Source organism: Engraulis encrasicolus, chromosome 7 (assembly GCF_034702125.1).
Source record: "Engraulis encrasicolus isolate BLACKSEA-1 chromosome 7, IST_EnEncr_1.0, whole genome shotgun sequence".
In the NCBI taxonomy this organism is placed as follows: Eukaryota; Metazoa; Chordata; class Actinopteri; order Clupeiformes; family Engraulidae; genus Engraulis; species Engraulis encrasicolus.
Genome location: NC_085863.1, coordinates 55,116,539 through 55,139,238, shown reverse-complemented (window position 1 = coordinate 55,139,238; position 22,700 = coordinate 55,116,539). Strand labels below are relative to the sequence as shown.

The window sequence follows — 22,700 nt, the reverse complement described above, 5'->3', positions numbered from 1 at the left end:
CTCCGCTGCCCTGCGAAACAAAACCTACTCTGAGTGAATCCTGCTGAGTGCGATAGCCGCCACGCCAAGCTGCTGCCATAACTTTAAAATAACGACGATCAATACTACGTAACTTCAATGCTGTCCGTTATTGAAAGGGAATATATGCACAGCATTCATTGCATATTTGCTTCCTCAGTAAATATAAATCGTTCCATTTGCAAGAATTTGAAACCCACTGAAGAGGCAGTTTCTCAACTTGTTGAAGGAGTGGACTTACCGTTTCCCAGTTCATCAAGTTTACTAAGACAAATGTAAGTCCGATAATTGCCTACAGTAGATTCAAATTCTGCTCTACCCGACAATTATTTTTTGTGGCATGTAATTATCATGGGCGCCCAGAGCAAGCTTGTGCCAACATACCTGCTTTGGGGTGGTGAGAGTCTGCAGGCCAGTTGCCTTAGCGACCATAGTGTGGCTGTTTCCAGGACTTGGCTGCAGTGACAGCGTGAGGCCAGAGATGGCGTGAGTGCGCAGGTCCACAATGGAGACCTTCTCGTCCGTCACAGAGAAAGGAGCTTCTCCCAGCACTGCTTCCACCGCCAGAGGAGACTCAACCTAGGAAGAAATAGATGAACATTTAACAACAGATATATGAGGGATTTCAAAACATGTCTAGGGTGAACCCGTTTTTTAGGGCCCGAGCACCGAAAGTGCATAGGATCCTATTCATTTTCTGCTGTTTCTTCTTCTTCTAAATCTTCTTCTTATTATTATTTTAAGTATTTTTCCAATGTGCTACATTCACATAATTTTGCTTTTTGGATGTTTTATACAGTGCATTTTTTACAATGAGATACCAATCCTAAACTGTGTGGAGTGATCAGTAATGTCAACACTTCAGAGCATAGAAGCCAACTGTCGTATTTCACTGGTACAGGCTGGTTGATGTTATGATGGCAGTCTGGCTGTGCCTCTGGTGGAGACATTTTATTGGGGCTGTCTAGCAGCAGCCTTGGCATTCAAAGCACACAATCTAAACTTTCTGTCTCTTCTGTACTTTTTAATAGTGACCTTCTCTTTAACCGTCCCTGTAAAAGGCCCGACTCTAGCCAACGTAGCTTTGTACATCCTTTTTTTTCCCACCACAAAGTCACAGATGCTTCTTGCCAAGGACTGACTAATGCCGTGGAATTGCAGTCACAGCTCATTGGCCATACAGCTCCATGCATATGCACTCATCTCTACACATGTTCAGTGTGTCTCCGGGGGATGTTGTGTGTGTACGTGTGTGTGTGCGAATACGGCATCCAACAACTTTGCGTCAATCCACAAGCAAAGTCGTTGAAATCCCCGCACATCAGCTCTTAAAAATAGGCTGAAACAGCGGCCATTTTCAGCTGAAATGGTCCTTTTGAAATTAACTTTCAGCCGGACTAGGTGACCTTCCATACAGAGAGAGAGAGAGAGAGAGAGAGAGAGAGAGAGAGAGAGAGAGAGAGAGAGAGAGAGAGAGAAAGAGAAAGAGAGAAAGAGAGAAAGAGAGAGAGAAACAGACTTTTTTTTCAAAAAGTCAATAGGCATAATTTACTTGTGCCTGCTGTCCATTTGCAGCAACGGCGGTACAAAGGTAATTATGACCACAGGGAGATAACTCAGACCGTGCTGGACGTGGGTATTCACGGTGTTTCTCAGTGCATGATCTATTTAAGTAATTTTCCATGATGGAATCCTGCCAAGCTGATTCTCATTGTCACATCTCTTTGATGCGCCCCCCCCCGGAATGGTTTAGAAATGTGAAACAAAACAAAGTAACGATCGGGAGGATCGGCAGGACAGAGAATGACAGAGAGCGAGCATGACTGGACACATAATAGAGGGGGAGACCGAACAGCATGATGGAAAGAACATCATTGAGAACATTTAGTACAACAAAAAAATGGCCTTGTCCAAGCAATAACTGTTCGAAATGGAGATGGCCAGATTAAACCCCTGCCAATTACCGAACCTAATTGATTGCCAGGGCCATGCCATTTTGTGTCTTTTGTGCGACTCATTTACTTTCATAAAAGAAAGAAGAGAACCTTTCATTACAAAAGAAAGGCAACCCATTTTTGTTCAGCAAGATCAAAACTCTTCAATAGCCTGCTAAAACCTCATTTTTGAGATAGAAACTGACTGACAGAAGTGGAAGAGAAGCAATATATAATCTTTTTTTTGTCTTTCAAGGGTAAAAAAAGTTACTCTCCTTTTAATCGCTTCTGGAACTTTCTGCTGTCTTCGCCACCCCCCGCTGTCAGTTGTGAATCACTCATCTGGCGTATTGGGCTACTCCATTATAACCCCGCTGGAGTGACCCTGCGTTTGCAGCAGCTGCTGCGGCAGATGAGTGGGATTGAGGCGCTGGAGAGGGCCTCATCTATCATATAGTCTGCAACCAGGGCCGCCGACAGCGTTGGCTGGGCCCAGGACAAAGTCATCTGAAAGGGCCACCCCTCTCTCAATACATAGAATTTTATGGGGACCTAATTCTGGAGCCCCTCTTTCCCTGGGACCAGGACAACTTGCATCTTTACCCGCCCAACTCTCCTCGTCAGCGTCCCTGTCTGCAGTGCTTCGTAATGGGCATCACAGCACCTGAACCATGAATCTGATGGGACGGACCGGACGGGCAGGGGTACGGGGCTGATCTGCTCTACTGTGCGCTTCAGATAACAGTTGCTTGTGTAAGCGGCCACATGCTCCGGCTGTTTAGACTAAATTGCATTTATGTCCTTCAGTTTCCGTATACAAAAGAACACACGCACAAAGTAACGGTAACCCTTTAGGATACACCGTACAATATGGCCGGTGTTCGAAAGATGAATACCAATATGGTTTTCACATGTCTGCGTCCCAAGGTGCTCTTTGAACCAGCAGAAACCTGTAAACAAACAGCTTTTTGATTTCTGTGCGGCTGTTAGCAGAATGATAATCAGATTTATTGGCCAGCTACACCTGCATGTGCACTTACAATGCAAACAGAAGGAAAAATCCTCGATCCTGGCACTCATTCTATTTTTAAAAGTTGAAGAGAATGTTTATTGCTGGACTAATGCATAAAAAAACATCTGTATCGGCCATGTGGCCTTCATCAGGGTCATATAACATTCTATTTTGTTGCACTGGTGACGCATGCTACGCTTTCACTTGGTTTTTCCTATTTTCAAAATCTTTGCTCCCCCCGCCACTCCCTGGACCCGGGACAACTGACCCCTTTGTCCCCCCACCCCTGCTGGCATCCCTGATTAGGTACATACAAGGTGGATTCTAATATGTGGACTCCCATCCTCCATATGTGGTTGCGGCCTCGCCCCGCCTCCTGGCCCCACCTACGTGGAGAAAACAATTAAGTCTCCCAGCTGTAAGCCTAGCCACAACAACTTTTGGGGGACTGTTTTTCATTCACGATCCCAATTGCAAATGAGAAAATGACATAAGAATTGTGCTTTAGCAAGATATTGAATTAATCTTCTGTCGTCAGTGACATCAGCATGAGGTCACAAACAGGCAAGTGAGCAAGGGAGGACGGAAGTCAGCAAATTGGAATCCACCAATAGTTAAAGGTGGGGTTGCAGGTTAACCATTTTAAGAAAATGTACTATTATGACATCACGTTGGGGGTTCCGCAGGCTCATAGGAGTCTATGTAGAACCTTAAGCCAGGCTCAAACTACACGACTAGTGATTGTGTGTCCGATGTTGGCATCGGGGTGCACCGCACAGTAGAAGAGAATCGCAACTGTCAATCTCATCGCTGCTCGCAGCCACCGAGACAATACCCGACATCTATTTCCAGTCGCAAATATCAAACAGTGTTTGATTTCTACGACTTGCGATCGGCGACACTTTGAGCTGCTAAAGTTCTATCTTAGAACGTCGCACATGACGAGGAAATCTTCCCCGAGAATCGCTTGCGATGGTCCTGGGGGGTAACGTTCCAGCGATTGTCGTAGGGGGGGTTTTCAGCCGAGAATCGGGCCGATAGTCGCGTAGTTTGAGCCAGGCTTTAGAATCCCCAACGTGATGTCATACCTGCAACCCCACCTTTAATTTAAGTGTTGTCATATGGACTGGCTGACTGACCTTCAGGGAGGTGGCGCCCAGCTCCAGGCCGACCAGCACGGTGCGGTCCACCAGCTCGGCCACGCGCGGGTCGGCCACCTTGAGTGAGTCCTGGACCAGGTCGGTGACGTCCACCTGCCAGTCGGGCCCCAGCATGGGGATGACCTGGTTGGTGCCCTCGGTGGAGGTGGTATGGAACTGCGTCAGCACCTTCACCTGGGCGCGCTGGTACTGCAGGGCGCAGCCGCGTGCTACCTTGCGGTCATCGTCATCGTCGTCATCGCTGTCGCGGGCCGTTCTATCGGGGACAAGACATGGTAAGCAAATTAGTTAATAATAGTGTTTCGTTAAAGTTAATGGATCAAAAATTGTTTGTTTACCCTACTTAAGGCAAGACTAGACAAGACATTACGAGCAAATGACATAAGAGTCAAAGTACATGAAAGTTCTTGTGCACAAGCCTTCAGTGATGCATGTACAGGTGCAGGGAAACTTCATCAATGACGAAAGTCCAGAATACGCCACAAACTGAATGCTGCTTATTTTTTTCTTTTTTATTTCTTGGAGAAAGAAATAAAAAAACAGTATTCGGTGTGCTGTGTTCTCTGAACTTTTGTCATTGAGTTAATTGTAGTGCTTTGTCACAGTTAACGGATCAACACATTTACCATACCCCATAATTCAATAGTGTTACACTTAGTTCAATGGAAAGTATTTTTCTCAGTCTTCAGTTGTTCTACGGTGTCTTTGAGTAACATCAAAAGCGCTATACAAAACAGATGTATTATTACCACAGGTTGAAAATGGAACTACCCCGTGTCTTCCAAATGTGCATTTTGTTAGAGTTAATGGAACAAGTATATTTTTCATCTTCAGTTACCCTACTATGGGAAGCGGAACCATTTTGTGTCTCTCATTAAAATCACACAGAGATGGCCCGCTTCTCCAAACTTTGTTTAGTGAGGCGACATCCTGGAGAGGCGGGAGAAGGGAAGTTCACAAGTGCCTTTAATCTTGTTACACATGGAAACATCCCAAAACATTGTTGTAAGTAGTAGAAACGCAATATGTACATTACCAATACTAGTTTATGTGCAAAATGTGTGTGTGTAAGCAACAAACGACCTCCGTTCAAGCTTTACCAAGACCTGTAGGTCTGTCTTTTGTAGCTAACCAGGCCTGCTGTAAGCACCATTAATCATTTATTAGACATTTATTAACTTTCACTTTCGAAAATGGACCCGTTTATGAAGGATTAATGGTATATCACACAGTTTATTAGGGGGGGTAATCGTTCACTCTCGAATGCTCTTTCACTTATAGGGGGGTTCAGTGATGATACAGTCCAGCTAAACAGTTTTACTGTCTTTACTTCTTTGCCTCCCAGCTACCCACTGGCAACCTAGCTGAGCAAAATTTACATTTGAATAAAATTTCAGTTCATCAGGAAGAGTATATCTCCGTTCCAACTACTCTGACACGCTAAGTAAAATATTGTGAGGCCATAAATGTTCTACTCTGATTCTTGCTGCGTGGTATGCAAGCTAGCCGTCTACCAAGGATGTACCTTTCACAAATGGGATACAGCACTCATAATGGATGGATACCGAGGCGGATAAATAATTAATGATGCTTAAAGTGATACTGTCCCATTTTTGGAAATAAGCTTATTTTACATCTCCCCTTGAGTTAAATAATAGGGTTTTACCGTCCTCCTGTACTTTCAACCATTCTCGGGGTATGGCAGTGCAAATTTTACCTCCATGCTAGCAGTTAACATTGAGTCCTATGAGACCAGCTCGCGGCTAACTGGTCTCATAGGACTCAATGTTAACTGTTAGCTTGGAGGTAAAATTTGCACTGTCATAACTAGAAAACTGTTGAAAGTACAGGAGAAAGGTAAAACCCTATTATTTAACTCAAGGGAAGATGTAAAATAAGCTTATTTCCAAAAATGGGACGGTATCACTTTAACTGTAATTGTATTGAGTAGTATAGAAGCATGCACAAGCTAAATATTACTACATTATTTAACATATTTACAATTCATTTGTGTTTGCTCCTGTACCTTATACTCCATGCATTCTTAACAGTTGTCCTGGTGCGACGATGCATCGCCATTGGATAACCTCACTGCAAACTAACACAGTCATTGTCTAACATGTCAGGCTTTTGAAATCCCACTCTTAAATTCTAATGCGTTGTTAGAGCCTGTGGCTTGCCGCGAGGCTGTGGGTTTATAAAGAGGCCTCTACGAACGCAGTGGGACCTCGTAATAAGGTAACCCCCTCGTCTCCTCCCCTCTTCTCTCCTCTCCTTCTGCTCCTCGCCCACCCCCTCCCCAGCCGCATCACACCAGCCAAGCTAATTAATCTCCGGCCTGACGCATCCTCTGCATCCTCCTCACACACACCGGGAGAGGTACAAGTGCAGGCTGTCTGTCAAGGACTGGCAAGGCATATCCAGCCGCATTGATTTCAAAGGGTGCGGCCCGATGCAGAGTAGCGGCCTCCCCCTATCTGGATGGTGGGGGGCTGAAAGTGTAAACATCAGCAGAACATGTGTAGCGTGTTGGACAGGAAGGAAGAGGAGAGGAGAGGAGAGAAGAGGAGAGGAGAGGCGAGGAGAGGAGAGGAGAGGAGAGGAGAGGAGAGGAGAGGAGAGGAGAGGTGGAGCGGGAGGAAGAGAGGAGAGGAGAGAAGAGGAGAGGTGAGACAGGAGGAGAGGAGAGGAGGGGAGCGGGGAAGAGAGGAGAGGAGAGAAGAGGAGAGGAGAGGAGAGGAGAGGTGAGGTGAGGAGAGGAGAGGAGAGAAGAGAAGAGGAGAGGTGAGGAGAGGAGAGAAGAGGAGAGGTGGAGCGGGAGGAAGAGAGAAGAGGAGAGGTGGAGCGGGAGGAAGAGAGGTGGAGGAGAGAAGAGGAGAGGTGAGACAGGAGGAGGAGAGGAAAGGAGGAAGGCAGACAAGAGGAGAGCATTACATGTGTAGCATGCTGAACAGGCTGTTACAAGCGAGGAGATGAGAGGAGGAGAAGAAGAGAGGATGAGGGAGGTGGAGAAATGGAGAGGAGTGGAGAGTAGATGACGGGAGAGTAGGGGAAGAATGGGAAGAGAGAAGAGAACAGGGGAGGGGAGGAGAGCAGGAGAGGGGAGGGAAGGAGGAGAGGAGAGGGTAGGAGGGGAGAGATGGGCAGGTTCAGAGAAGAGAAGAGAAGAGAAGAGACTGGAGGAGGAAGGCGGAAGGAGGGGAGGAGAGAGAGGTGGAGGAGAAGAGATGGGAAGGCTGGCGGGGAGGGTGGGGACGGAGAGGAGAGGGATGATGGTGGGGATGGAGAGGAGAGGGATGATGGTGGGGACGGAGAGGAGAGGGATGATGGTGGGGACGGAGAGGAGATGGATGATGGTGGGGGAGCTTGTTTGGTTAGTGTTGGGCTGAGGCTGATGCTGAGGTAAACAGCAGCCTAGGGGAGATGAGGCTTGTCAGTCGAGGAGTGCAGCGAGGGTGGGAGAAAAGAAAAGTCCTCTGGTTCCCTCTCTCTCTCTCTCTTAACTCTCTTTGGGGATGGACCAGGCCCCCGATTCCCCCACACTCCTCCTGACTGATCTGTGAACTTTTCCCTGTCCCGTCACAGGCAGTTTACCTCAGAGAGGACAGCCACGGGAACACGGGAGGAATTTTAAGAAGAACTTTTGTCTCTCTTGATTATGCTTCTCCAATAACACGATCTCCAATGTGCCCCTGCATGCCTGCCTGCATGGCATACCTCCGCAATGGTACTTACTTTCACTTCTTCTTAAACAACCACTAAGGATAAAAAGAAAGCAAGAGGGAGAAAAACAATTCTCTCAAGTGCTGGTTTGTTTGAAATATGTTTTTGCACGCGTTGGTTGGTTGTTTGGTCGGTCGGTCAGTCGGCGACTGGGAAACGTGCAACGTCTGTTGCAAATTAGCTGAATGAGGAGAAGCTAAAATTAACGAGACAACTGCATAATTAACAGCTCTACGCGTTAGTGTCAGCCATTCAACAAGCAAGGTGAAAACATGCCATGTTCAACTTCTCCCTCTTCTAAGAGACTGCGTAATGACAGCTTTAATTATTCAAGTGCCAGAGCCTCCCCTCCTACGCACTACGTGTGTGTGTGTGTGTGTGCGTGCGTGTGTGTGTTTCTGTGTGGGTGTGTGTACTCATGTTTACGTTCACACAATGGTGTTTCTTTGCTGTTGTGTGTGTGCGCACTCGTGTGTGTGTGTGTGTGTGTGTGTGTGTGTGTGTGTGTGTCTGTGTGAGTGTGTGTGCGCGTCGGAATGTGTATATGATGTGTGTTTTTTCCAAGTTTAACAGTTCTTTGCTGTTGTGTGTGTGCGCACTCGTGTGTGTGTGTGTGTGTGTGTGTGTGTGTGTGTGTGTGTGTGTGTGTGTGTGTGTGTGTGTGTGTGTGTGTGTGTGTGTGTGTGTGTGTGCGTCTGTGGGCGCGTGTGTGCGCGTCGGAATGTGTATATGATGTGTGTTTTTTCCAAGTTTAACAGTATGCATGCGTGTGTGTACGTTATGCATGTGTGTGTGTGTGTGTGTGTGTATGTATGAGTGTGGGGAAGGGAGTGCATGCAAGTTTACGTTGACACTGGTGTGTTTTTTATGTGCCGGCTCGCTCCAGAAGGGGAACTGTGTTAGGGATCTGCGGAAAGCTTTATATGGATTTAGATCCAGCTTGAATGGGATTAGAGGCAGCTAAAACGAGATTGCGTTTCAATCGTAAATGGTCCATTTAAAAGTATTCAATTAAAAAAAAAACGACAGGCATTTCGTCAAAAAGGGAAAAGCAGCACATCTGCATAAACTGCAATCTGATATTAGCATCAAAGCTCACGGCTAATCGCATTTCCACAGTGTACCTTAACATATGGAGATCACAGGCGTCTCAATGCACAGCGAGTTGATCTCATCACAGACAGTCGGGTTTATACCCCAATGCAGGGATTATGGCTGGAACCACACACATCTCTCATCCAAGGAAGCCTATACTCACACACACGCACACCTATGCACTGTGTGTTGTTGCTGCCTGCCAATGAACAGGCACACACGCGTGCACGCACGTGCGCACACACGCGTGTACGCACGAGCGTGCACACACAAACGCGTGCACACACAAACGCGTGCACACACACACACACACACACACACACACACACACACACACACAAACACACACGCACTCACGCACGCACGCACGCACGCACGCACGCACGCACGCACGCACACACACACACAGTAAGTGCACTGACAATACCTTCCAATGAGCAGACACACACAATATGTGTTGAGGCTGCCTGCCAACACACACACATACACACACCCTAAAAGGGTAGTTCTCTCACCTTCGGTCGGGCAGGATGGGTACTCTCCAGCCCTTGATGAAGCTGAGGCGGTTGTCGGAGAGCTCGATGTTGAGGGGCAGCTTGGGCACCCAGACGGTGAGCTCCAGGGGGGCGCTCAGGTGCTCGTAGGTGAACATCACGCGGCCACTCATGGACCCTCGCGTCTCCTTCCCGTTCACGTAAACGTAGTCACAGCTCATGGACACCTGCAGAAGACACAAGGAGTTTGGAAAGAGAGGGCCAGTAAGTTTAAACTTATGTTATTTATGAAGGACATCCGTAGGATTTGTGCATCTCCTTCCCGTTCATATACACGTGGTCACACCTCATGGACACCGGCAGAAAACGGCAGGTTTTTGAAGTTTGAAAGTTTGAAAATGAATGTAGAATTAATTTATATTTTTACTTGTAATGTGCTCAAAATGGTTACGTTACGTTACGTTATGTTATGTTATGTTATGCTGTTGTTAGTCTCACTGGAGGCACAAACTGTGTGCAAAGTGGGTATTACGTATTTAAAATGTAGCTTTTATGTTTTGATATTTAATGTGTTCATAACTCTAGGTGTGTGTGTGCGTGCGTGTGTGTTTCTCTCCATAACCTCACAGAGACCAGCAAGAAAGCCATGGGTTTCACAAGTGAGTAAATTTAAAATTTAGCTCAAGTTAAATCTCATCCCTTTTACAACCAAGACATAAAGATGTAAGACAGACCCCTGTTGCTGTTCCAACAGCTATCTGTCAGGGAAAAGAGCTGTGTTGGAGAAACCACAGCGTGCTGTAGCACTGGATATTTATTAGATGAAGTATAAATATAAATGAAAGAAAGAAAATAAACGATATTGAGTGAAATGCAAGTACACAAAGATGCGCACGCACGCACGCGCGCACACACACGGCTGCTGACCGGCCGGGCCCAGGACAAAGTCATCTGAAAGGGCCCCCCAACTCAATACATACAATGTTATAAGGACCCAATTCTGGGCTCCCTGTCTCCCAGGGCCTGGGACAACTGTCCCCTATGTCACCCCCTGCCAGAACCCCTGCACACACACATGCACGAGCATGCACATGCACAAGCATGCACAAGCACACACCACACACACACACGTGAGTGCGCGTACACACACACACACACACACACACACACACACACACACACACACACACACACACACACACACACACACACAGACACCACACACACACACACACACACACACACACACACACACACACACACACACACACACACACACACACACAATACACGATCTCACTCATTTCCAAAGCTAAATCGAATATCATATGCAACTCAACACATATAAATTATGGAATAGAGAAAAAAGAAAAAAATACACTCCTGGCAGTTGAGACGAGAAGTAGAGCGAGAGAAAGAGAGAGACAGAGCGTGCGAGAGAGACAGAGGGAAAGAGAGAGAGACAGAGAGAGTGTGTGTGTGTGTGTGTGTGTGTGTGTGTGTGTGTGTGTGTGTGTGTGTGTGTGTGTGTGTGTGTGTGTGTGTGTGTGTGTGTGTGTGTGTGTGTGTGAGAGAGAGAGAGAGAGAGAGAGAGAGAGAGAGAGAGAGAGAGAGAGAGAGAGAGAGAGAGAGAGAGAGATGGATAGAGAGGGAGAGAGAGAGAGAGAGTAGTAGAGTAGAGTATTTGCTTCAGTGTCAATCAGAAAAAGTCAGCAACCAGATTCTCATCAATGTGGCAGCAAAGCGTTTCTTAATAAATGATTTAGTGTAATAGATAGCTGGCGTTTGCTTTTGTGGTGGGGGGGGGTTAGCATCTATGATTTATCGGGGGGTGCGGGGCAGCTGACACTGTAATCAGGGAAGCTAATCTGCCGCAAATGGAGGTCGAGATCTGCCGGCTTCTCAGGGCTGCGGATTCATCATGGTGTGTGTGTGTGTGTGTGTGTGTGTGTGTGTGTGTGTGTGTGTGTGTGTGTGTGTGTGTGTGTGTGTGTGTGTGTGTGTGTGTGTGTGTGTGTGTGTGTGTGTGTGTGTGTGTGTGTGTGTGTGTATGGGAGGTTGGTTTGTGTGTGGTGGCTTGGTGTGTGTGTGTGTGTGTGTGTGTGCTGGCTTGGTGTGTGTGTGTGTGTGTGTGTGTGTGTGTGTGTGTGTGTGTGTGTGTGTGTGTGTGTGTGTGTGTGTGTGTGTGTGTGTGTGTGGGTGTGTGTGTGTGTGTGTGTGGTAGTTGAAGGGGGGTGGGTGTGGGTAATGTGGTGGGAGAGATATCAGTGTAATAAAATACGAGTCCTTCCCAGACACCCCCACCCACTCATGAGCTTATCCATACTACTACCCAATGGGATAGGGGAGGGGGAGGGAGGCGGATCGATTTGGGGGTCTTTCCGAACCGTCTCCCCTCCCCGACCATGTGGCTGAATGCCACACACACAGACACACAACCTCTGAGACACACAATCTCTGAGACACACATACTCTGACACACACACACACACACACACACACACACACACACACACACAGGCACGCACGCACGCACGCACGCACGCACGCACGCACGCACGCACGCACGCACGCACGCACGCACGCACGCACGCACGCACACGCACGCACACGCACACGCACACGCACGCACACACACACACACACACACACACACACACACACACACACACACAGACACACAGACACACAGACACACACACTGCCTGTCGTGGCGCCTGTGGATGAGGAGTGGGGAGTCGGGTTTCGTGTTTTTCTGCCCAGCTCGAGATTTACTTTCTGCTGTACTCAGTCACAACAATGAGATCAAATGGCCTGACGCAATGCATAGTTATCGACATCCGATGTGAATCAGAATACTTAACAAGCTACTATAACCAAGATCTCGACGCAGCAGATGTACACCAAATCGCGTAGCTACACAACAACCCCATTAGCAGGTACCTATGCTTCTCACCACCTGTGTTCGAGATTTGTGATGTGAATGCAACGGCATATTGATCAGGTTTTCCCCCCAGCACCTTTCTAGAAAAGGCGGTCACCTTGACGGCAAACAACTCCCAACTTCACTAGGTCCCCTGAGAAGATGAAGATTTTGTGTTGACGAAGCAATTTCTAAAGTTGCTTTGCAACAACTGTGTGAACTTTTTTTGGCGGGAGTTTGACATATTTCATTTGAAAGTGCACAATATGGCCTTAGTTCAATCATGATAGTCTCTGATACTGCTGAGAGTACTGAACATTTTGTGGACCGTCATTTTTAGTATGGGCAGACTGTAGGGTCATTTTTTTACGAGTAGATATTAGGGCAGGCTGCAACCACAGGTAATGCCACTAGGGGTGGTACGGTTCACAAAATTAACGGTTCGGTTCATATCACGGTGTCAAGGTCACGGTTTTCGGTTCTCTACGGTTCTTTTTTTTTAGTTCATGATAAATAGTGCACTGGCTAATAGAATCGGACTTATCACTAAATATCCTACATATGGTTTGTATAGGCTTATAATGTGAAAATGGTGTGATTTTAATTGTGTCATCCTCTGATTTGGTCTTATACGCTAATGTTTTAATCAGAGAGACTGGATAAGATACTCCTAGAATCTGTTCTAGATCTGTCTAGAATATGTTTTACATATTTTCCTGGGCAGTACATGAATTGCGGTTTGCGGTGGATTGCACGGTTCGGTTCGGTATGTGTGTGAATTGTACGGTTTCGGTTTTCGGTGCGGTTTGTGCCATCCCTAAATGCCACTATTGTGAGGAATAAATTGTATTATTTGTTTAACCTAAGAAGCATATTGTACAACAATTACCAATTACTAACTAACTTATGGGCATTAGCTGTGGTTGTACCACCTGACATCGGCAACTAAAAAAATGTTAACGACCCTATATTTAATTACCACTATTTGCAGTTAAGACCTCTCACCAACTATGTGCGTTCAACTTTTTTAATGCGAACGCAACCGCAACTGCATACAGCACGGATAGAGACGTCTAAAAATTGCCCGCAAACCCAGCTGCTCTCCAGCGATGGCTCGACATCCAGAGTGCAGCATGACTGTGCTAAAACCGGCCGGATGGCGTGGATGGCTCCCCTGGCCCGTGATGAACGCGGAGCCCTGCCTAATTGTGATTCTAAAGCGGGTACGGACCAAGTGGGACCCGACAGGGAGGGAGGGGGTGGGGGGGTACATGGAGGGGGTGGGGGGGCCGCACCCTGGAGGCCCGTGATGAAAGCGCAATGACGGGCAGAGCTGACAGCCGCATGGCACCGGGCCACTAATCCAACGCTGCTGCTGCTGCTGCTGCAGTGGTGATGATGATGATGATGCCCTCTATGGTGCCAGCCCAGTGGCGAGACCGCGGCCGACCGTGGCACTGGGACCAAAAAGTTACACCGTGAAACGACTCTGTGTGTGTGTGTGTGTGTGTGTGTGTGTGTGTGTGTGTGTGTGTGTGTGTGTGTGTGTGTGTGTGTGTGTGTGTGTGTGTGTGTTATCCTGTCCCCTACTCATTGTCCGTGCCAGTTCATGCCTGAACAAGTGAGAGGAGAGAGAAGGAGAGAGAGAGAGAGAGAGAGAGAGAGAGAGAGAGAGAGAGAGAGAGAGAGAGAGAGGGAGGGATGGAATGGATGAGGGACAGCATGAAGGAATAAAGAGGGAGGGAGAGAGAGAGAGAGAAGGAAGGATGGCGGGAAGTAAGTGATGATGCTCTCTCTATAGTGGCAATTCAACACCGGGAGAGGTAGCATGGGGGCAAAAGTGAGACACAGTGAAATAGTCAGGGTCAGTTTTCCCAAAAGATGAACCCTGAAGGCAAATCGTGTCATACAACTGATTAAGGGGTATTCAAGGGTGCTGAATCCAAATCTGTTGTATACCGGGTGCAAAAATGTATGGAAATGCCTCAAATGGGCAAAATCCAGTATGGCCGCCAACAGCAAGTTAAAATCTCGCAATCCATTTTCTTTTTGGCTAAACAAGGTATGAATATGAAAACAAAACAACACTTGTTTTAATGTTTTCATATATGGGGAACCCCATTCTGTCATCGGATTTAAGGTCAGATTTGAAGAAAATGCTTATATCATTGGCTGGCAGCTTTTTTAAAGCAGAGAGCCTCATATTGTCAGCGATTTTTAGCATTTTGATCAAACTTTCAAGATCCACAGAAAATAATGTCTGATGTCTTTGTGAACACCAATACTACCAAAATCTGCACTGAACTGTCTGTCTTCACCTGAATGTTTTGTCTATCTATTTCCATTCTTTAGTTACTGGCGAACATAGGATGATGCCACCAAAAAAGCCCTGATTTCTGACCCAAAAATAGTACTCTTCGGTGTCCATAAAACTGGTATGTGTGTCATTAACTTGACATGAACTTTTCTCTCACTGGCCACAGTGGCTAGTGGTTTTCCAGAGTCACTAGCCATTCAGCTTTTTTACTAGCCACAGTTTTGTTGGCAGTCATTTTAGACATATTTTCATATAAGTGATATGAAGTGATAAAGCAATATGATCAGTGTTATGAACATTGTGTGTTAAATAAAACTATCTGCAGTATACAAGACAAATAAAATCTGAATGACCTTTCTTGAACCTAAATATAACGCAAGGTGCAAAATATGTCATAGCTAAAAAAAATAAGCTACCTGCCAAAGTGGCTATTGAGACCAAAACTGTTACTAGCCACGGCCAAGTTTTACCCATTTTTGTCCGGTTGGCAGGATGCCACTGTCAAGTCCTGATGTGTGTGCGTGTGCGCATACTCACTGTTCATCCCAGTTCATGAACAAAGGTGCAAGAGGAGAGATGTGGAGGTGGATGAAGTGATGGAGAGAGAGAGGTGGGAGGACGGATAGAGTAGGGATGGTGAAAGGAAAGGACATAGTGCACTGCGGGGGTATTTTGACTTGGGCTCTTGTCCTCTCCAGTCGCCCCAACTCGTTTGACTGAAAACCTGTTACCACAGTACACGGGTTGCATTTCCCACTGTAGAGTAATGCCGTCGAGGACAATGTCTTGGCAGACCATGCACGACACCCGGAGGGAGGAAGGAGGTGGGTGAGTAGGAGGGGGTTGTCTTTATATCCTCTGTGATGTCTCATGGCAGTGCGCATAAAGGGACTGCATAGCACAGCAAAGCACATTATTCAAAGCAAGCCGTGTTACGGTGCACCGTGCCTTCAGTATAGAGATGCCTTTGTGTGAGGGTGGACCCGTGTAACAAAGGTCCTCTTCCCTCGCCTAAGGTCCCTCTGCATTGTTGTAGATGCTACAATTATGGACGCCGCCATCGACCTTACAGTGCAGTTTCATGAGTTTCATTGTTGACTGGCAATACGAATAGAGAAAGGAAATAAACATGAGGCATGAGGCAATACAGGTGCATCTCAAGTCCTGCTACACGCACATAAACATTGATTTGTTTCATTTATTGCTGCTTAGAACAAGCAATAGTGCACGGTACCTGCAGCTACGGTACGCTAACCGGCTAACTGCCACAGCATGAAAAAAAACTCCCGCTGGGTTGCTTCATGTGTGCAATTAACCAGCATCCTGGTGTATACTGTCAGTGTCCGCCATGCAGTTAGCGGGAGAGAGGATAGGTGGGTGTCTTCATATCCTCCACTATGCCTCGTGGCACTACACATAAAGGGACTATATAGCGCAGCAAAGCACATTCGTCAAAGCCAGTCCTGCTAGCGCCCAACGCATTCAGTGCAGAGAAGCCAGGCAGTGTGTGAGTGTGGATGGAAATTTACACTGAAACTGGAGAGGAGCAGTGGAGCCATCTTTTTGCGACATATTCTCCCCCTCATATTCGCTGTGTTCTTAATAACCTGCGCAGGTGAATACTTCACTTGTGACACAAGTGCTCTGTCAGCTAGTTCAAGGGTGAGGGGCCGTGTCACGCTAGTGTGAATGATAGTGGTGATGGTGATGGGCGGCAGTTATGTTATTTGTGAGTCCGCTGAGAATGGAGGGGGGGGGGGTGGCGGGCAGTGGGATGGGGTGGAGAGACAACGCTGTGTCCACACATTGCCACAGAAAGGTTGTATATGTATGTATTTGGAGGGCTGCTGTGTGATTCCAGAAGTGTTTGTGAAGGTGGTCTTCGATAAAAAGGATCTACTGTATGATCAAAGATCAGCTTTGATGACAGCTTTGACTGGGGCCCAGGACGAAGCCATACAAAATGTTATGGCGACCCAATTCTGCGCCCCCCAGGACAACTGACTCCAGGACAATCCCCCCACCCCCCCCCACCCCCCCACACACTCACAACCTGGCAAGGCTGAATTGTCCAAGGCACTATTAAAAAGACGTTTTAAAAGCTTTAATGAATAGGCTAAATCATATTGCATCACAATAATACATAAGCCCTTTCAGATAGCCCCTATTACACATAGTTTTTGTTATTACTAAAACCTTAACGACCGAGTCTTAAAATGCCATAACATGTTTTGGTGTTTTTTTCAGCAAATATAGGCGCACGCGCGCACACACACACATGTCCACTCAAAGAGAGAGACACACACAAAAGTGTATTCACGCCCTAGACAGGCACACACACATGCATATGCAGGTGCATGCTTGCGTGCACACACACACCCAAACAGAAACACACACATCCAAACAGAAACACCCAAAAAGAAACACACACACACACAGATCCCATCACAACAACTTGGACTTACAGTCCAATGGAGGGATTACATCTGATGCTGAGCACATAACACCCCTAAGGACAAGGACAAACACACACACACACGCACACACACACTCCTGCACGCATACACACACACGCACACATACACACACACACCTGCACGCATACACATACGCATACACACACACCTGCACGCACACACCAGCGCACGCGCACACACACACACACACACCTGCACGCATACACACACACGCACACATACACACACACACACACACCTGCACGCATACACATACGCACACACACACCTGCACGCATACACCAGCGCACGAACGCGCGCACGCACGCGCGCACGCACACACACACACACACACACACACACCTGCACGCATACACATATGCACACTCACACCTGCACGCATATGCCACACACACACGCACACACACACACACACACACACACACACACACACACACACACACACACACACACACACACGCACACGCACACGCACACGCGCACACGCACACACACACACACACACAGCTCTATGACCAACACTGGCCTTAATCTAAACATTGCCTGGATGCCTGGCTTAAGAAATACTGCCCCCATAAACCCAACAACCTTTCTATTCACATGGAGGCGCATGGCGTTGTTATTATTCCCAGCTACACCTGCTACTTCTACCGCGTGTTAGGTAAGGTAAACAATAGCAAAATATATATTTGGTCAGGACCGCCTTATGCATGTGGCCAGGGTTGCTAACAGCTTTGGCTGAGTCCGGGACAAGTTTATCTTAAAGGCCCTCAACCTAACACATACAATGTAATGAGGACCCAGTATTGGCCCCCACTCGCTTCCTGGGCCCGGGGCGCAACTGACCCTCTTGTCTCCCCTCTGTTGCCCACCCTACATGTTGTCACATATGGGGAGTCTTACAATACATACTGTATAAGCTCAGCCAATAACCATATCAATTTGCAGTGCGACATAAACCCAGAGTAATGTAATCCCATGAATTTATGCATTTAGTGATATACAGTGCAATGGCTAGCTCACTTCGGAGGAAACGCTTCAGTGGCGAGAGAGAGAGCAGTGGGCAGCGGACCTTCTCCATCTGCCGAGTAAACATTTTAAGACTCGGCGCGAGTGTTTTATTGGAGTGTCAGGTCGCATGCGCGTCTTTGGCTTTAACGGCGTGTGTTTCATAGTCTTGCCCTTAGTTCAGTGACAAGCGCAAGCCTATGCAGGCAACATACTGCAAGAACAAGTGGGACCACTCAATGATACTTCTGAATCTTAATTGAATTAAAGGAGAATGGTCTTATTTACCACATGGATTTGAGTTTTCGACTCATACTTTCTTTCTTTTACAAGTGCAATATAGGCTTATCTATCCTGAAATCCACTCGAGTGGTTGTTCTGAAAAAAAAAGGTTTGCCTTGGCAAAATGCTTTGCTTAGCCTTGTTGTCTGCAGACGATTCCTACGGTACATATCTAAACACAGCAAATTAGCATATAGATGTCAATACAATGTTATGTCATAAAGCTGCGGAATGAAAATGAGAACAGTTTTATGGCTGGACTACACTTTTTCATATTTCCTTTAAAAACACACGCACACAATAAAAAGAGACAAGGGAATTTTCATGTCTAGGTCTAACAAATCATCTTTGCTTGCGGGGAAAAAGGATTACTCAGCAGGCAAATAAAGGCTTATACAAGCCACAGTGTGATTATTTCATATAGGAGAGGAGGATGCAATATTTTAAACTCAGTCTTCCCTGACAAACACATTCTGTGCGAATCCCTGGACACTTTAATGCTTTACGCCTCCCTTTTTTGTCGCAAATTAAAAATATTTGTGCTCGACAACAATAACACATTATTCTTATTTAAAGACCAAAATCTTTGCTTAAGCCATTTGGATTTAGCCGTAACAGTCAGTCAGTGGGGGCCGAAGTTGTAATACCTCGCTTGCTACAAAAAACCTATTTAAAAAATGTATTCCAAATGAGGTGTATCTAGCACTGCCATTTTTCTCTCCCTGATTCTGTTTTTGGATTGAAAATCGACCAAGACGAGTCTGGCTGACAACCTAGGAGATCAAAGAGCAAGAGTCAAGAGCCAGAAGAGGAAGACTAATGACGTTTTGAGAGACATGCTGGATGTGGCCACTTAAGTGTGCCGTCACACCTCCTCATTGTGTGAGAGAAGGGGAGAGTGTCTGGAGGGTCTCGGCGGTGTCATACCTTGACAATGTCTTCATTAGAGGACTTGCACTGGACAGCGCTGGACACGTCGGTGACAACACCACTCATCTCTATGGAGACCACCTTCACAGGGATGGCCACCGTTCGCCCGGTCAGAACAGCCGTGTTGATGATCTCCGTGTCCTGCAGGCGAAGCAGAGGGAACTCATTATAAGACAGACTCAGACACACACACACACACACACACACACACACACACACACACACACACACACACACACACACACACACACACGCACACACTACACAATACATGCCCCACACTTGAACCCACTAAATGTCAAAACATAATCATCTTTAAACTACAACTATCTTATCAGCTGTGTTAAGTGGTGGAATTATGTCTGAATGTCCTCATCTGTCAGTGTGCTCATTGCCCATTCTATATATTGCTCCAAAAGCTAAAATTATATACATTATACAACATGAAAGTGGGACTTTATTTTGACAAAACTGTCAAGTGCCAACTTCTCTGGTCGCATGCCTCCTTAGCTATGTGTCTGACTGAATTATCAGGTAAGTCTGCAGTTAGTTTGTGACATCTTTCAAAAGTTACTGTATCATATTATTTTTGGAGTCCATGCACAAAATGATGAAGCTCCAAGTCCCAAGTAACAGTGTTGTATTTTCACACCAAGTGAAAACTAACAAACTGTCAACTTTTCCAATGGTTACCTAGCAACTGCTACAATTACTACTCTTTGCTATCAACTGACCAGTTGGTGAAAAGAAGGTGAAAAAAACCTAACAAAAAATACTGAACCCAGCCAATTAAATAGCACAGTGAGTCCTGCATTTGCTCTCACTTACAATTTGAATTAATTCATTACTCTGTCAGAAACCACAGTGCAGTGCGAAGCCTTAACTCTGTAATTTATTTCCCGTGTGAGCCTTTGGGGTGTTGGGAAAAAGAAAGAAAACATTATGCAGATTTCCCTCCATGTTTCAATCAAAACGGCACACAACTGAAGGAACTTCTACGCTTACAATTCATTCATCTTGGGGGACTGGAGCAATGTGAAAAATATAACGGATTTCATTCACTTCTCGCAGCCTTTCATTTTCACTAACACACATAAAAGGCACGTAATGAAGTTTCTATGGGCTGCGCAGGCAGGGGGAACTTGCTTGTGGTTAAATCCATTTCCCGTTTGTCACATGGAGACACGGTAATGTGGTGTATATACGTGCAGGAGCGTCTGAAGGATATGCAGATTTTTAATGTAATTATATACCTGCTTCCAGCACCCACACAAAACACCCACACAGAGTGAGAGGCGTCATAAACGTTATGTGTGAAAAGAGCCGGTCTGTCCCCGCCTTTCTCTTTTCAGGACTAAATGAGAAGGCAGCGATGGAGAGAGAGACGTCAGGCCAAACATGCCAATGTTTCCACCCCGGGTGCAGGAACAGGAACGGCGCAGGGTGTAAATAGGCAGCGGAAATTTACGGCAGCAGTAAGTGGTACCTGCCCGGCGCGGCGTGGATTAATAATGAGTCTGGACTGGACAAACGCACGCACACACGTGCACGCATACAAAAACGCACGTGCACACACACACGCACGTGCACACACACACGCACGCGCACACACACGCACGCTCGCACGCACACACTGTACACACGTGCACACACACACACACACGCACACACACGCACGCTCGCACGCACACACTGTACACACGTGCACACACACACACACACACACACACACACACGTGCACACATACACAAACACACGTGCACACACACGCACGCATGCATGCACGCACACACGCAAAAGCACACACACACACGCACAAAGTATTAGCGGGGCAGGGGGCTATCAACACAAGCGAGGGGGTGGGGTGGGGGGTGGGGGGTGGGAAGGGAGCCATTACGCACACTAGATCAAGTTTGGACAAGGTTAACAATTTTATGCCACCCACATTAGGGCGCCAAGAAAGGATGCATTCATCAAGTGCTGCTGCTGCTGCACTGCTGCTGCCGCCGTTGGTGAATGCCTAATCCACGTCTCAGCGTGATTTAACACTCTGATAGCCTGTGGGACAACGCAATCACCCACTCCTGGTTACTTAAAAAAAATACCAAAATAATGAAACCTTTTCAGATAATGTCATTAACGGCCCTAATTTTTGTCTCTTTGTTTGTTTGATTTAGCACGCTGATAGCCTGTGGGAGACGAGCATTGTCCAATCCTAGATAGGCCTACTTTTCCAAAATAGAAACACAGCAATTGTCAGAAAATGTCACAAATAGCTCTGATATAGATGTTTTTGTTTGTCTTTTTTGGTATTGTCATTCATTTGTTGTCATTGTAGTTGTTTGGTGGATGTTGTTGTGCCTAGGGTAGGTTTGGGGAGAACCGGGGGTGCGTGGACTCCTGGATACTTTCAAAAAATAGAATAAAAATAGGATAATGCCACTAATGGGTCTAATTAGAATGTTTTTTGAGTGTTCTTGTTCTGTTGTTGTTGTCTGGTGAGTGTTGTTGAGCAGATGGAAGGTTTGCTAGGGACATGTCACTAATAGCTCTATTTTTTGTGTTTTTGTTTTGTCTGCAGTGGCTTTGCAGTCTTGGTCCTGGTTGTAGTGGTCTTACGAATGTTAATGTGGAGAGAGAAGGTTTAGCAGGGACATATTTGGACTGTGATGGATGTTGTTGTGCAGAGGTGAAGCTTTAGTGGGTATGCAGTAGACTCCTGGATATTTTCAAAATAGAACAGTAAAGATTTTTGGTAATGGCATTAATGACTCATTTTGATGTGTCTGAGTGTTTTTTATGCTGATGTCCTGGGTTTTGTAGCCGTCTGGTGGATTTTCTTGTGCATAGGTCGGTCGGGGCTGTTTTAGCTGATTGTTGCTGTTCTGCAGTCAAAGTCCAAGTTGTACGTAAATGTGCAGAGAGATGATCTACTAATGACACATTTGGACTGTGATGGATGTTGTTGTGCAGAGGGGAAGATTTAGTGCGTATGCATTAGACTCCTGGATATCTTCAAAAAAAGAAGAAAGAGTTTGATAAGCGCTAATAACTAATGTTGACTCATTTTTGTTGTTGATGTCCTGGTTGATGTAGAGTTCTGGAGGTGGATGTTCTTGTAATGATAAGGTTTCATTCTATGGGGGTTGTAGATGTTTTGTAGCCTGGCGATGCCATCCTATGTACTATCACCCAAAGATTTTGGCTCCGTACATAGTCTGGCCCAAACCTCCTAGTTCGGTTCGCTCACGGTTCTGCCAATCAGCAAACAGTTGAGAGTGGTGATGCAGAACTCAACCGTGGAGTCCGTTACTGATTGGTTAAAG

At 46.5% G+C, this 22,700-nt stretch overlaps 1 protein-coding gene across 2 annotated transcripts in view; it reads right to left on the bottom strand.

Annotated features, from left to right (window-relative positions):
• The window catches only part of tmem132e (transmembrane protein 132E), a 237,483-nt gene that overhangs the window by 6,543 nt on the left and 208,240 nt on the right, over window positions 1-22,700 (bottom strand). For both annotated transcript variants that reach the window (XM_063204014.1, XM_063204013.1), the window contains exons 5-8: window positions 19,371-19,514; window positions 9,458-9,663; window positions 4,104-4,380; window positions 403-597 (exon numbers count right to left, since the gene is read on the bottom strand). In XM_063204014.1, coding sequence (XP_063060084.1) covers window positions 403-597; window positions 4,104-4,380; window positions 9,458-9,663; window positions 19,371-19,514 — 822 coding nt within the window. The remainder of the gene's footprint in view (window positions 1-402; window positions 598-4,103; window positions 4,381-9,457; window positions 9,664-19,370; window positions 19,515-22,700) is intronic.